The 16249-nt window shown below is 42.8% G+C and overlaps 1 protein-coding gene across 1 annotated transcript in view; it reads right to left on the bottom strand.

The window, feature by feature from the left end:
- LOC138970880 (ephrin-B2-like) overlaps window positions 1–16010 on the bottom strand; it is a 368014-nt gene extending 352004 nt beyond the window's left edge. The window contains exon 1 of the mRNA XM_070343448.1: window positions 15568–16010. Within this exon, the coding sequence (XP_070199549.1) occupies window positions 15568–15707 (140 nt within the window). The 5' untranslated portion in view covers window positions 15708–16010. The remainder of the gene's footprint in view (window positions 1–15567) is intronic.
- Between the last annotated feature and the right edge of the window lie 239 nt (window positions 16011–16249).

The raw sequence follows: 16249 nt of genomic DNA, 5'->3' as shown, positions 1-16249 counted from the left end.
CGGCAGAAGTTCAAATACTAGCCATAAAATCCATACGCCAAAGACAGCAACAAACACTATAGGACTCTACTGAAATCGTTTATTTGCCCTGTGCAGCGCTTGATTCTTTTAGTGTGACCGAATTCTGACGGCACAAACCCATCACCATCGCCGAGCCAACACCGCCTCTATGTCTCTCTAGTGTCGCTTTTATAGTTCCAAACCTGCACGAACGATCAGACACACACACACACACGCACACACACACACACATCAAGTTCAGACAAGCGCGCGCAAAGTTTGAGCTCGCCAAATATCCGCACTCGAGATAGACAAACATATAAGAAGCGGGAATTTCAGCTATATAACGCTCTCTTTTGTTTTTGGGTTCAGAATCCTTTCACATAATTATGTCTTATTAATGAGTTAGTGAGCTTATTGAAAGAACAATGCTTCAAACTTCCTTCTTGTGTTCGTGGGAGGTCTCCAAAGCCGAAGTTCTTTTGTTTGCTTATTTGTGAAAGAAAAGGCATTTTATATTATTACACTGACGTTTGTTAATGTTTTATACATTTCGAGGAAACAACGCTTCAAACTTCAAGCGAGGAATCCTTGACCCAATATTGATTAATATGCGAAAGAAAAGCCACGTGTGCGTTACACAGACAAATTCTACCATTTAGGGCGTTAAAGATAGCACACCGAAGGCGCAATTGTAGAAAGTTTTCTGACGATTTGGACCTTAAAAAGTAATGATTTGCTCAAAACTGCTCAAAACTGCTCTTAAACTATGCCAAATAATTAAATGAATTTTAATCAACGAGCAGTTTGCTTCGCCCCGCTCGTCTGTGACAGGAGGCGGATTCCGTTCGCCATCATATTTTATTTAGTACTTATAGATACCCATTCGTAAAAGCAGATTAAGACCGTTGGATTGAGGAAGCCAAACCTACAGTCTAGCAAACGCAAGCATATTCAGTGCCATACAGGGCTAAAACACACCGTCCGTTTGAGAACATCACGGTCTGAAATGACCACCAAACACAGCATTCAGATTTGAACAAAAGAACGCTCAAACACTAATTCTAAGACCTTCTTCGTGTGTATTGCAGTGATGTACATTTTTCTAGCAGCCTTTAGGACAATTGTCCTGAAGACTGAAAATCAATAGGACACAGTGTCCTGAGATTGCAATTTCAATAGGACAAAAACACGACTCGTAAAACCGCATTTAAAAAGATTTTTCAGTTTGAATTCTTCCACCTTCCGCGACTGTCATGACTAGATACTCAAAGGATTGAATCACATTTCAAAGTTATTTGAACAATTGTCGGGTTTTTTTCACTGCCCATCTGTCGACAATGTTTTTCAGGTAGGCATCTGACCGTTCTGCGGGTCCCTCAAGTTTTGCTTTCAGGATCATGTCCTGGGTTTTGACACACAATCGGTTTCTTCGAGCCGTGCACACCAAGTTCTGTGCACTGAATCCTCTCTCAATGATTTATTGCTGAGCCAATGAATGCACTCGAGGCACCATATGGGTTCGGTTTTCTTTTTTTTCTTCTTGATCCAACTTGAGGATAAATTAATTCAAAGAATCAGATCCCATATGGTGCCTCGTTCACTCAACAAACTAGTCACACGCAGTGCATACTTTCGCTTGGCAAAACCGAAACCAGCTTTCATCACGCAGTGTTTACTTTCGCTTGGCAAAACCGAAACAAGCTTTCCTCTTGAAAATTGAACAGTCCGCATGTCCGCTTCATTGTCAAAAACGATCGGACCCTTGACCACTTCTTCTGTAGGTTAATCGGACCTGTGTCCTGCTGGGGTTAAAGCTATAGGTCCTGGGGAAATTGGATCGGTCAGAGACCGGAGACCGACTAAAATGTACATCACTGGACTATTGTCATGTATTTAACACCCAAAACGAACACTGTAGCTATCGGCTCAATTTCAAATCTGCATCTCCAGGAATAGCGCATGAAATACTCAGGGGCGAAAGGTAGGACGACAATTATGACTTGCGCAAAGAGGCGTCACAATGAGAATTACAGCCTGGGGTTCCTACTCAAAACACAGCCGTTTTTAATTTAAGTAAATCAGCGCTCAAACATTTATTTTAAAGGCACAGTGCAGCTCACAGCCTTCGTTTTGCGTTTTTGTTGCAGCTGAGTGCATTTACAGTTCAAAAATCCTCCTATGATAGTAAAACAAACCCAAAACTACCCAACGACGACATCTGTGAAGCTCGACAGTTTCTTGTTCACGCGAGTGCATAAATTAACCTAGTTATTACGTGGTGTTTGGTCGGAGTTCGATTCAACTGAGTGATTCCGGCCTCCATTTTGTTTTACACAAACTCATGATGACGTCTGACATAGTTTGCTAGTGACGTGTCTTTTTGTGCATGATGTGGTGATCTACCTGATCTAAATTTAGATCCAAAAATAGGCCAAGACCAGCCGGGTCCGAGTACGAAATTAATTCGTAAAAAAATCGCAGTTCTTGACTCTTTGGGTGCAAGGCAATGAAACTTGGTAGTTCTTCTAACGGATAGCTGCCTGAGGTATGACTAAAAGCCCCAGGGGCTCCGTGCACCTGGATTTGACAAGTTCAGTACCTTTAAGGTACTCCTGGTGTGTGGTCACATAATTACAACCCCCAACCGTAACTGTATAGCTCTTGGGGCGATGAGAGACAATTTTCTTGTTAGACATTATCACTTTAAGCAATACTGCACTATCGTGTTTCGCCCAAAAACAAGTACTCCCAAGGTCGGACAGAATCACTTTTGACAGGCCTGAAAGAAACAAGACAGCGACACTGTGTGACGTCATTGTGAACGCCTGACTGCGCCAGCTGTAATGGCACTTCGCCACATAATAGCCTTCTCATCTCCACGGTATCTGTCCCATCTTCTTTTCGCACAAAACTCAACAAGAAGTTAAATGAGAAACTTGCTGCCAATTCCAGCGCGATAACCACACATAAACATGTAAATGACTGCGGTGTTCATGTTCGTTTCATTTGTTTATGGGTCATTCTATAAAGCAGTGTACCATCCACCATGAAAATTGAAAATGTCTGAATAGGTTGTTTTATCGTTTATGGGAAAGATATAGACATGTGTGTGTGTGTGTGTGTGTGTGTGTGTGTGTGTGTGTGTGTGTGTGTGTGTGTGTGTGTGTGTGTGTGCGTGTGTGTGTGATGGTGTCCCATCATTACGTGTAGCGATGATCTGTGATTGTAGTTGTGTGTGTGTGTGTGCGTGTGTGTGTGTGTGTGATGGTGTCCCATCATTACGTGTAGCGAGGATCTGTGATTGTAGTTGATAACGATCGATTTCTTTGAATTGTATTGTGTTTCCATTTTTTTTTATATTAATGTGTATTGTTGTTGTAATTAAGATTATTATATTTAATATTGATTGTAAGGCGCTTAGAACTATTTTAGGATTTGCGCCATATAAATACCCTTATTATTATTATCATCAGTTCATGGTGCAATGAAAGAATTTGGGGGACACGAGGTGTGATCTGAGAGTTGAGTAATATCACACATGTTCAACGTAACATAAGATCAAAACGCAAAAGAAAAACAACAAAAACAATGATATAAAGTAACACACTTTATTTCCTTCACATTCAGAGCTCATTCAGAACACAACTCAGTCGGGGGAAAAACACCAACAGAAATAAACTTCGCCAAACACTTATTGCGACACATTTCGCACGCAAATAAAAGCAACAATGTCCGTGTCATTTCAATGAAACTTTCTATGCCAGTAAAGACCGTTTACTTAACAATCTGGACCAATTTTTGGATTAAAGATTTCTTTTACAGGGATTACGTGACCGCCGCTCAAATAAAGGTACCCTCAAAATCGACCGGACAAAAACGGGGCCAATTAAAAATCGACGAAAAATCACAATAGGCAAAACGTTGCAATTTTTACATACGAGGAAACAGTCCCATCAATTATCTACCCAGAACATGTTGTTCTATTAAGCTCGCTTGCCTATTGCGCGTGCTATGCTATTCTTACTGATGCAGGTGTTGATCGCTCATGCGATCAAAAACAGGAGTTTTTGCGACAATGTTAAGTGGTATCATGACAAAAAGCGCTTTATTTCAGCAATGACACGTCGTTCAAACGGACCTGCAACTAACGAAAAGAAAAGGGCATTCACTCTGGTAAAGGATGTATGGGAGTTGCGTGCCCATGAACGATTACGACTTTCGGTTGCGAACAACAGAAAACAATACATTCTGCGTAATTACGACTATTTCGGTCTTAGTTAGGTTCCAAACCTCATTATTCTAGTCAGGCCTCTCCGTCCATCAAATCGAACCAAAATGTTTCAATTTAAGTTCGCCCGGTGAAATTTTCCTTCTGTAATATGACTATTTGGTGACGTCATAAACCGCTCGGAACCTAAGTTAACTTTCACTACTTGGCTTGGGTGTCCTAAATGACACACTGACAGACGAAGTTTACGAAAACATAGGCTGCACGGTAATGTTGAACTTTAGTGTTGTACATTCATACCTCACAATCCAGTGGCATTTAAAGCCCCACTCTGCATCACATGAGGTTTACGGAACGATGGCATCTTTCACACTTGCAATATCATTTTACATCATTGAAAGACACAGTTCACTTGAATGGCTATTTACTTTATAGCATGCGTAAACCACACACCAGTTTTCGTGGTTTATTCACTCCCCCCCCCCCCCCCCCCCCCCCGAGCTATCGGGGCCCTGTGTGACCCACTTTCTTTTTCATTGTATTCATATACAGCTAAATCTAAAGCATATTTGAATTAGTCTGACTTGCACACTAAGTTGTATCATGTTATTTTGAAGTATAGGGGGCTTTTTACAGTGATTCGTGAAGGTCGCTTCACTGGTCCATATTGGGCGCCCAGGCTCCTAATATGGACCAATTGTGATTTTTTTCTGTATTTAATTTTTGCTGAATGTCTATCAAAGCTATTTCACTCTAATTAGGCCTAACGGTTAAACTAAGAGAGAAGGACTACCAACCACAAAATGAAACTTCTTCGCAAGAAAACAAGCTAGTTATCAGCAATAAACAAAAAGTGGTCCATATTAGGGGCCCTTCCCCTACTGAAGAGACAAGAACAAGAACAATTTAGAAACAGCCAAAGAAATCATAGTTACCTCAAAGGTGGTGATAGATATATGCGCTACGGCATGCAAAGCTGGTCTGTCAATCAGACGATTAGGACCCCCCGCGGGTTAGGGGGAGTCCCATATTGGTTGGGACGAGAAAGAATTTACCCGATGCTACCCAGCATGTCGTAAGAGGCGACTAACGGTTCTGTTTCTCCTTTTATCCTTGTTAAGTGTTTCTTGTATAGAATATAGTCAATGTTTGTAAAGATTTTAGTCAAGCAGTATGTAAGAAATGTTAAGTCCTTTGTACTGGAAACTTGCATTCTCCCAGTAAGGTCATATATTGTACTACGTTGCAAGCCCCTGGAGCAATTTTTTGATTAGTGCTTTTGTGAACAAGAAACAATTAAGAAGTGGCTCTATCCCATCTCCCCCCTTTCCCCTATCCCATCTCCCCCCTTTCCCCGTCGCGATATAACCTTGAATGGTTGAAAACGACGTTAAACACCAAATAAATAAAGAAAGAAAGACGATTAGGTTCTCCGCTATGACATGAGAGAACAGCGTGTGACCATCTGGTACATCAGGATGCAAACAAGAAAGGTGACAGACTTGCAAAGTCTGTGTCGGTGGACAACCCCCCCTCCCCCCTCTCACATCAGAAATGTGTCTTTAAAATAATATATAATGTGTGTGGTCAATTATGTATTTATTTATATATATATATATATATAGAATGACGTCAAGAGCGAGAATGCATAGAAATTACGTCATGAGCAAGGGAGATCATCCTTTACTCTGTGTGTGTCTCCACCGCCTACATTCCAACAAGGAATTTTGAAAGCAGGGAGCACACTAGAGGTAATGGAAGAGGTGGGGGGAGGGGGTAAGAATTAGATCTAGAAAAAACTCTTCACAGACAGCCTACTGGTTTGATTCCACTCGGCACCAAAGTTTTTAATTTTGCAATCCAGAAAGACTCTCTTTTCCACCTCTCATCCCGGGTCGAACAAAAGACTCTTTCGATCACAATGCACTCCATATCACCGAGAGAATGGTCGGGCTGGTTGAAGTGCACTGTGAGAAGAGTACCTGTGTTCTTCCCAATGACTGTGTGAGCGGTGGAGATAGAACCTTTCTCTGAGACTGTTTTGAGTCTGCCCCACGTACTGGGCACTGTGGCATTTTTTACACGAAATGAGATAGATGATGTTTTTGGTGTCACAAGAGAAGTGTTCTCTAAGAGTGAAAGTTTCACCTGTTTTACATGAATTAAATGTGGTGGACTCAATCAAGTGTTTTTCACAGATGACACATTTTTTACGCTCACACCTGAAACACCCAGGGTTGTTGTCGTGTTTAGGAGGAAGAACTGTCGGCATTAGGATATTGCCTATGCTCTTACAGTTTCTCTCCCCACAGATGGGCGTTTCAGGCAGAACGTTTTTCATGTGTTCACTCTCGCTGATCCAGCTTTCCTGTAAACTATGCAACCACTGGCCGAGGGGAGGGTTGAGTGGGTTATGATTGATGACGAAAGGGACTCTGTTTGTGGGAGGTTTTTTTGCGATATGAAAGAGTCTCCTTTCTGATTTTAGCTGTAGCTTTCCTCCTGCCATCTTTAACAGTCTTTTTGCTGTACCCCCTGGCAAAAAAACTGTCTCTCCATCTCATCGCACCTTTGTTGAAATTGCTCCTCTTCTGAGCAGAGTCTTCTGAGTCTCAGAAATTGTGAGTATGTCAAATTTCTTTTTACGTGAGCTGGGTGACACGAGTTTTGGCACAGGTAGGCATGGCTGTCGGTAGGTTTAGAGTACAGGTCAGTCTGAAGGTATCCATCCTTCAGACTGACTGAAATGTCTAGAAAGGAGACTCTTTCTAACGATGAGTGGTGAGTGAATTTGATGGTAGGATGAAGGGAGTTGATGTGTTTTAGGAATGTGTCTAGGTCATCATCTGTTCCTGTCCAAAGCATAAAGATGTCATCAATGTATCTTCACCATAGTTCAGAGTTAACAGGTACTGGACTTTGTTGGAATAGTTTTCTTTCCAGTGCGGCCATGAACAGGTTAGCCACAGATGGTGCCATTGGTGTCCCCATAGCATCCTGAACTCAGGTCAAAATGAGTTCGGCTCATTCTCTCCCTGACCGGACGCTACAGTCCTACGCGAATCTATCAAAACAAAAATACAGAGTTATCTCCCATATGGTTTTCGCGAGCACTGATCTAAATTTGAGATCAGTGTTCGCGAGACGAAAATGATTGCAGATTGGCCGACTTCGACAGTGATCTCCGTTCTGTTCTTCACAGTTATGATAAAGACATCGTTCTAAGGTCAAAACAAGTCGAAATTTTGGGACTGCTGCCGGAAGGAGACCGTAATAATTATATGGTTTCGTCACTGTCAACTGGTTACAGAAAAAAATCGTCTGCTCCAGTGAACGCCGAAACCAAACGGTTGATTATCACGTGACACTTTTGCCATATTTAGAGTTGTTTGCACAGTAAATACAGCCGCGAAAAATAGCTCGCTTGAAACTGTCTTGCATATCAATTCCTTTGTAATTTAAAAATTACAAAACACCATGAAAAATCATTATCGACGATCGCGAATCTGCTTATATCAATAATACATTACAAAAATCTCTAAATATGTATAAAAAAAATCGGTTTCCTTGCCAGACAAGGAAACTCAAGGCATCCTGTCAGGGAGAGAATGAGCCGAACTCATTTTGACCTGAGTTCAGGATGGTCCCCATAGCTGTTCCGTGAATCTGTTCGTACACTTCTTCCTCTAATGTGAAGACATTGTTAGTTAGTACGTGATCAGCAACTTTGACAATAGTCACTGTTGGTGGCCGATCACCCTGTGGTCTGGAATTTAGCTCTTCCTTGATAGCTGTCTTCATGTCCGAGTGGGGAATGCTAGTATACAATCCAACTACAATACAATACAATGTTTTACAAATCACGCCGAACCTAAAACCGCGATTTGTAAAAATATCGCATTCCACAAAGTAATGCATGCCTTTTATTATTATTAATATTTGTTGTTTAGAGCCTCTACGCTGAGTGGAGGGGGTGGTTTTAGATCCACATCCCATTTTAGTGCAATCCCATTTTTTGCCCCATCCCATTTTCGCGACATTTCACAAGCCAAGCGTCATTTTACTAACATGTCATAACAATAGCGCGACATCCCATTTTGACACCATATTCCATTTGGCCGCCATACCGTTTCATCGCCATTCCATTTTGCCCCCATCCCATTGTCGCGACATTTCACAAGCCAAGCGTCATTTTACTACCGTGTCATAACAATAGCGCGACATCCCATTTGGCCGCCATCCCATTTTGATTTATTCTTCTTGCCAAGCCTCACTATACTACAGTGGTCGCCGCTTAATAAAGCCACTTCTGGACCGACGAAAAATGGCTTTAATAAGCGGCGGATTTATTAACCGGCGGTCCAGGAATACGTCATTTTCGAAAGAAAAAAATCTTCTCTTTTGTTTACGTCACTCAGTCACTTTCTTTCTTCATTTACACTTGTTTGAATCTAAACAAAACTTCACGAAGGATGTTGAACTTTTGTTTTAATTATGTACATGTACGTGTACTTTGATCACTTCGGTACATCAATAATTTCACTGTCACCGTCACGAATCATTACTCGGCAGAGAAGAACGATTTTATGAGTGCTTGTTTGTTGGTCGTCTTCCACATCAGTTCTCTCACTGAGTCTGCGAATGGTTCAAATTCTTCCATGCGGTAACCACGACTTTCCAGACCAGATCGAAGGCGGGTCATTATTTGCCTCATCTCTGGGTTTGAAGGTGGTGGGGGTGGCATCTCTTCATCCTCCTCGTCATCTTCATCATCACCTGTCAAGTCCGATTGCCCGGCTTCCACATTCGCACGTTCACGCAAATCAGTGACGATGGTGTGAAACGCTGCCTCTTCACTGTCATCCACCGGTTATGTAACAGACGCATCATCGTCTATTGAGACCCACTGATCAAATTCCTCAGGAGTCATGTCGACATCGGGACCAGTGATGGCAGGACCAGCGTCCTCTTCCTCTGCGTTGTCAGGACGATTAAGACTGAATCTGGCCTTTACCCAGCAGTTTCCAATTGTACTTTCTGTCACCTTCACCCATGCACCATAGAGCATATAAATGGCATCAAGCATGGTCATCTTTTTGGCGATCACGTTTGCGTTCATGTCACCAGATTGTCTCTTCAAGAGCGGATATGATGGCCTATGACTTGAGCGATTACAAGAACAAGATAATGTGAGTTTTAGTCACAAACTACGTGATTTCTCTGAGAAAACTGGCTTTAATAAGCGGCGGGTTGGGTTTATTAACCGGCTTTTTCTAATACATAAGATATAGTGATAAATCCGGACCGTCTGAAATCGGCTTTTATAAGCGGCTGGCTCTATTAACCGCGGTTTTATTAAGCGGCGTCCACTGTACCATACTGCGTTATTCAACTAGGGAGACATTCCGTTTACGGGAAATCCCATTTTTGCCACAATCCAAAATGTCGCGAAATAGGGATGGCGGCGAAATGGGATGACGGCAAAACGGCATGGCGACAAAATGGAATGTGGCGCTAGTGGTATGACACGGTGGTAAAATGACACTTGGCCTGTGAAATGTCGCGACAATTGGACAGGGGTGTTGTCGTTCGGCGTCATCGCACGTACCGACACTAGAAGCGTTTGCGGGGGGGACGAGCGCCAGTGGCCTGTGCCCGTATGCTTATGGGGGAAGTTCGCGAAAACTCCCGAAGTTTTGAGTGACATCGGAAGAACTTGCCTCACTTTCGTATGCATGGGCCGGAAGAAGGGCTTATACGTACTTCGAAGCAAAGCGAGGAAGTAATTGATGGTAGTTTGCGACAACTTCCTACGTTTTGAGCGACATCGGAAGTACATCCTCAATTTCGCATGCATGGGACGGAAAAAGTGCTTACTTTTGAAGCAAGCGAGGAAGTAAGTGAGGGTAATTGTACTACAGCGAAACCCAGGAGTAAACACGCTGCTTCCAAAGTTTCTCAGTGCAAAATAGCAGGGCTTTTCTTCGGTTTTTCATATTAAACCGATCTAACGCAAATGAAAGTCCCAAAGAGAGAAATAGAAAGAAAAGTCGTATCTCGTGCGTGCATTTCGTGTAAATTTCCCTGAATACAAACCTGAGTTGCCAGCTTTGACTTTTGTTCGTTCTGGGTCACTGGCCACCACTCTTAAAATTTCATCCCCGCTTATCCAGGTTTCCCAATTGCTTGTTTCCGGCCGATTTATGTGGAGCACGTGATGCGCACAAAAAATATTGGCGGTCTAAAAGTGTCGTCTGCGCAATGATCGTGGCGGCACCCGCGTCTTTCTTGACCGCCAAGGACGACCGCGCACGTTGTGTTACGTCATTCGTTAGACCTCAATAGGAGGGGGTGTTTCTATGTAAATGGGCGTCTGTGTGTGCGTGTGTGTTTGTGTGAGAGTGTGCGTGTGCGTGTGTGTGTGTGTGTGTGTGTGTGCGTGCGTGCGTGCGTGTGTAGGTGTGCGTCTGTTCATTCATTCATTCGTTTGCAGTGCACGCGCGCACATGTGTGTGTGGGGGGGAAGGGTGTGTGTGTGTGTGTGTGTATGTGTGTGTGTGTCCGTGTGTGTGTGTGTGCGTGTGCGTGTGTGTGAAAGTGTTTGTATGTATTTGTGCGAGTGCCTGTGCGTGCGTGTGTGCGGGTATAATTGTGCGTTTGTTTGTGTGCGCGTGCGTGTGTGTGTTCAACGGTGTGTGTGTGTGTGTGTGTGTGTGTGTGTGCACCCCCGCCCCACACACACACACACACACACACACTATTATGAGCTGATTATTTGCGCCTCGATATTTTATTTATTTTCTTACGTTTTATGTTGTTTGTTGTGATTCACCACACCCGAGTTTCTCGAAATTGAGATAATAAACTGTTCTATGTCTAACACACATGCACACACGCGCGTAGGATAAACAAATCCAATCTTGACTTTCAACTTTACATGAACATACATCCTGTTCACAATTAACGAGGACAAACATAATTTACTAACACCTAAGTACAACAATTTATCTTTTGTAAAAATTTGGACACACATTTTCCCAATTAATATGAAAGTTACTGAACTTATCTTCTTTTCACTACACCTTATATCTTGATTCCCAAAAAAACTTGAGTTCTGCCTTTTTAAATTGACCAGTAGCCCAAAACTTTCGCTCTAACCAAACAGTTTTACTGATACACAATCATTAAAAAAAAAGAGGTTTAACATAACCGACTTTGCTACCACATAAACGAAAAAAGTTTTATTCTCCCCAACATTCTGGTCAACAAAATCATTATTACAGACAGTCATTCAATTTCAAGACAATCATCACAGCTTTGAACAGACCATTTCGTTCAACCAGTCAAAAACAACAACTATAGTAAAAGCTACAGCGCGATCAACGTTCGCCCATTTACGAACTCGCGATGAGATTTGTTTCTTCTGGTCACCAAGCCTACCGTTTACAAACGCATGCGCACTAATTGGGATTCCCCCAATTTCCTCGACCTTGACCTCAGGACTCTCGAAGCCACTACTTCGGCGTTCAAGTTAGCTCGTGCATACCGAGTAGCTGGCAACTTTGCTTCCGAAGTTCCCACTTTCAAAGTTAATTTCATCATTTATACGACGATATCGCATCTTAAAGGTCCTTACCCATCTAAAAGAAACCTCCAACGCATGCTACAATTGCATGACATTCTGGTTTGAAAGGCAGCAAAAGCGTGGTTACCCCTTGCACATCCGGTCTATAGGTACATGTGCATTTTGGAATGTCAAGGACGACAGAAAGTAGAGCCAGCTATGATGTATTTCGTGCACCCTTATTTATCCTCTATTTTATGTGTTATAAGAGTGCAATAGTTACATCATAGATGTAACAAGAGAACAATGGAAATACAAGAAATATACCTAGAGTACATTTACAGAGACAAAGAAGGGAGGTCATGGGATATATATATTATATATATTTACACGCCCCTGAGGAAGGCCTGGCAACAGGTCGAAAATTTGGGCTGCCACTTGAAATTCTTTGTTTGGTTTTTCTTTTCCTTGATTTTGTAATATATATATCCGTAGATGCCTCTCATTTATTTCATAGATCATAATATTCTAGCTTTCCTTGACTCTTGAGTGGTAAATGTTGAAGGATGAATGAAGATACATTGTGTGTGGACAGATGCATGTTAATAGGCGACTTGCCCTATCGGTCAGCGCCGCCAAGTCGCGCGATATATGTGCGTTAACTAGCGTGGCCTTGCGAGATCTGCCGCAAAATGCGGGCATGTTCGGATAGCTCTGTGAGAGGTTGCGTTCCAGTCCGGACACTTCGCCTTCAAAATTGTGAATTTTTACTGTGAGCAGTGGGCTGCGGCAATGTTAGCCGCAAGAATAATCCTAAAGTTCGTTCAAAGTACCCAAGCATGGCCCGTGCACAAAGGAAAGGCGATCGAGGTTTTTTTATTTTGTTTTTTTAACACAAGCCAGAGAACACCAGCGCTTGTGAGAGTTTGACCGCAGGGAAGTGAACCTTTCTCATCTTTCGCACCGGAGAACTATTCAAGCGGGGTATTGTGCAAGTTGGCTATTGATTTAAATGCCCCACAATGATGTGCTTGGCAACTATCAACAAACAAAAAAATAAAAAAATTCAAATGTAGTTGATTAGCTACAATTAAGATGTGACTAATTGGAAACCAACGGGTCGAAGGGATTTCAACACAACAGTTGCTTCATGTGCATACTAAGCACCTGTGTATGCTTTGTTTTAACTGTCACAGTTTGTAAAACTGCCTTCAAGCAGACGCTACAAAGTTCCATTTGCACGCAATAACTCCTTTAAGAAGACCTTAGTGCCCAATGCCATTTCTGTTTTAAATCACATTCAACTGCCAATGAATAATACTCTGGTATCCTGAGACATCCTGTTGTGATAACCTGTATGAATAAAGTTTTGCCATGCCTGTGATAAAGTATATAAAGATGACAGTTACAAGGGTGAATGTCAGAGAGAGAGAGAGAGAGAGAGAGAGAGAGAGAGAGAGAGAGAGAGAGAGATTGTTCGATATCGACTATATTTTTCAGAAAGTAGGGTGCATTTCCTACCTAATCATTAGATTTTTAAGAAAACTTTTTTATACCCTATTTTGAGTTTTAATGAAGTGGACTATAATGTATTTATGATTATAAAGGATAAACGAGAGTATGTACGAGGATGTATGTGAGGGTGCGGGTATGAATATATGTGGTTTGGTTAGGCCCCCCAAAAAATAGGTGTGGTTAAGGTAACATAGCCACAAAAAAATAAGGTAGGAAGGTAGGCAATCACTTTTTTTTTTTAAACTTTTTTTCTAATGTGTACAAATTAAACCTACTTGACAGGGAAATAAGTGTGCGACTCGAGCACTTTCGCTTTCATTGCGTTTTCTGCACTCGGTTTTTTTCTTCTTTTTTTTTTTGGACAAATGTAATAAAAAGTTATAGGGTTGGCCCCTAAAAATAGGGTAGGTCGGGTTACCGTAACCACACCTATTTTTTTTTAGGCCTTATGTGTGTATTGATATGTACTTTTATGTCCATCTATATATATATATATACGACTTGTGTCTGTCTGTCTGTGTGTGTGTGTGTGTGTGTGTGTTCGCGATGCACGGCCAAAGTTCTAGATGGATCTGCTTCAAATTTGGTGGGCATATTCAGGTAGACCCCGGACACAACCTGGTCGATGAGAATTTTCAACACGTGCTCTCAGCGCTGCCGCTGAACCGATTTTGGTTTTTCTGTTCATCTTCCCAGATCCATTCCCAGTAACTCTTCCTTATCTTCTCCAGTGTTTTGCGTTTATCTCCCTTCCTTCATGTGGAGTCAATCCATATTCCCGTTACTATTTTTAGAAGGTCACTGTCCACAACGCTTTCATCCCGGCGAAGCCGGATATTCCCGTTACTATTTTTAGAAGGTCCACAACTCTTTCATCCTGGCGAAGCCGGGTATTCCTCTACTTCTTCCCGGCAAAGCCGGGTACCCGGCTTTGCCGGGTATTCGGCTCTACTTCTTCCCGGCAAAGCCGGGTATCATTCGGCTCTACTTCTTTCCGGCGAAGCCGGGTACCCGGCGAAGAGTGTGTTTTTATGTGATGTTATCTCAAGCCAAAAGAAAAATGTCTGTTTGTTGCATTCAGACAAAAAAGTTGAATTGAATGGAATTGAAAGGAATTGAATTGAATTGAATTAGGACCCCCTCCCCTCAAAAACAAATATGGTGTCTTTACGGTAACCCGACCTCACCTATTTATCCTGCCGACCCTTTTTTTCCACATGAAAAAAGAAGTTATAACTACCTACCCTATTTTTTTGGACAAATTACCTTGTGTAAGAGGCTCTCTTACCTGGACAGTTTCAGCAATACACAAAGAAATTCCTGTATCAAGCATGGAGCAATTTTCTCAGATGTCCCACTGAATTCTACACAATGAGTATGGTGTCAAAGTCAAGAGACACAAGAAGCCTTAAAATCGGTGACTGTCGTTTCTTTCACAATCTGAACTTAAAATCTCTCTCTCTCTCTCTCTCTCTCTCTCTCTCTCTCTCTCTCTCTCTCTCTCTCTCTCTCTCTCTCTCTCTCTCTCTCTCTCTCTCTCACACACACGCACCTATTGTCATCTGTTCATCCAATAATGACACAGCTTGACAAACGAACACAACAGCCACGACAGACAAATCTGCATAAGAAAGCAGTCGCCAAGCCCGTTAATGTCTCAGACTTGAGCAAGGCAACGATCTGTGACACAATATCCCCCTATACTACGTGTACTTGTATGCACACTTACTGCCGAGCCCGTGTCTTCACTGACAGTGTTTCATGATCCTCCAAAAGTAGTTGAGTTACTGAGCGATAGTCTTCAATTATAACCCTTCCTCAATCACTGACTCTCTCCACAGCACATCTGGACAAGTCATTTGTTGTTGTTTCAGTGTTAGTTTTTTGTTTGTTTTGTTTTTTACTCAAACTTTGTATGTTGACGTTTGACTTAGGGCCAAGCACATGTGAAGCAGCGAGTGGCCTGGGACGTGACATCGATCTCACTTGTTCGGCTGTGAACACAGAGCTTAATATGTTTGACTTCACTGTGTTGGTTTGACCGAATGTTTATTCAGTCACCGTCATTGCTGTGTGCGCGTCAATGTGAGCAGCACCGCGACGGACACAACCCAGCGAAGTGCCTATGTGAGGTCCTGAATGTATAGTATAATGTGACTTTCACGGACCTAAACTGACCCGCTAACGCGCAGTGAGAGATAGAGAGAGACACACAGACAGACAGACACAGACACAAACAGAGAGGTGATGTACTTACATGGGATTCGTTGAGTTCCAGTACATAGTGTACAGTTTATTCGTGGAAGAAACAGGCGATATCCATGCGATCCACAGAAAGACTGACACTAAGCACACAGGTAGCACACCAACAGTACTCCATACACACGACAGCGGCATCGTTACTGCCAGCACCACTAACTACACCACTGTAACAAGCCGACGACACGCTGCACTTTCACTTTCTCTCCCTCCCTACCACCATCCCACTTTGCTGCACAGCGCGGCCCCGACCGCTTAGGGGTGGAGGGGGAGGGCGATTGGAAGTCGGGCAGGTAGTGACCCAGCCCCTCACTGGGACACTCAAGCAGACGGCACGGTGAGTGGCGTGAGGCGTGTCCACAAACTGACCCTCCTCTCACACTGCTCGCTCGTATTAATCGCCCCTGCCTCGCTTCTCTCAGCGACGGACACACTGCACCACTGTAGCAGTCACGTGGCTGCAGCCAACCATTCAACAAGGGACACAACTGCATTGTTTGGGGTTTAACACAAGACGCAGAAGTTGTCGGTATTGGTTATCGACACGACAAAACAGTCGTAAATTCTGCCCTTTTGTAACGAAGTAGCAATCATATGAATTAGGAGCGTCGACGAAAGATGACAATCAACAAGAACGCTGAAGCCTGACACTGTCACTGATTTTATGGTGTAGGCCAATG

This window comes from Littorina saxatilis, linkage group LG7, assembly GCF_037325665.1.
Source record: "Littorina saxatilis isolate snail1 linkage group LG7, US_GU_Lsax_2.0, whole genome shotgun sequence".
Taxonomy (NCBI): Eukaryota; Metazoa; Mollusca; class Gastropoda; order Littorinimorpha; family Littorinidae; genus Littorina; species Littorina saxatilis.
Note: the sequence above shows the minus strand (reverse complement) of the source record. Positions and strands in the feature narration are given on the sequence as shown.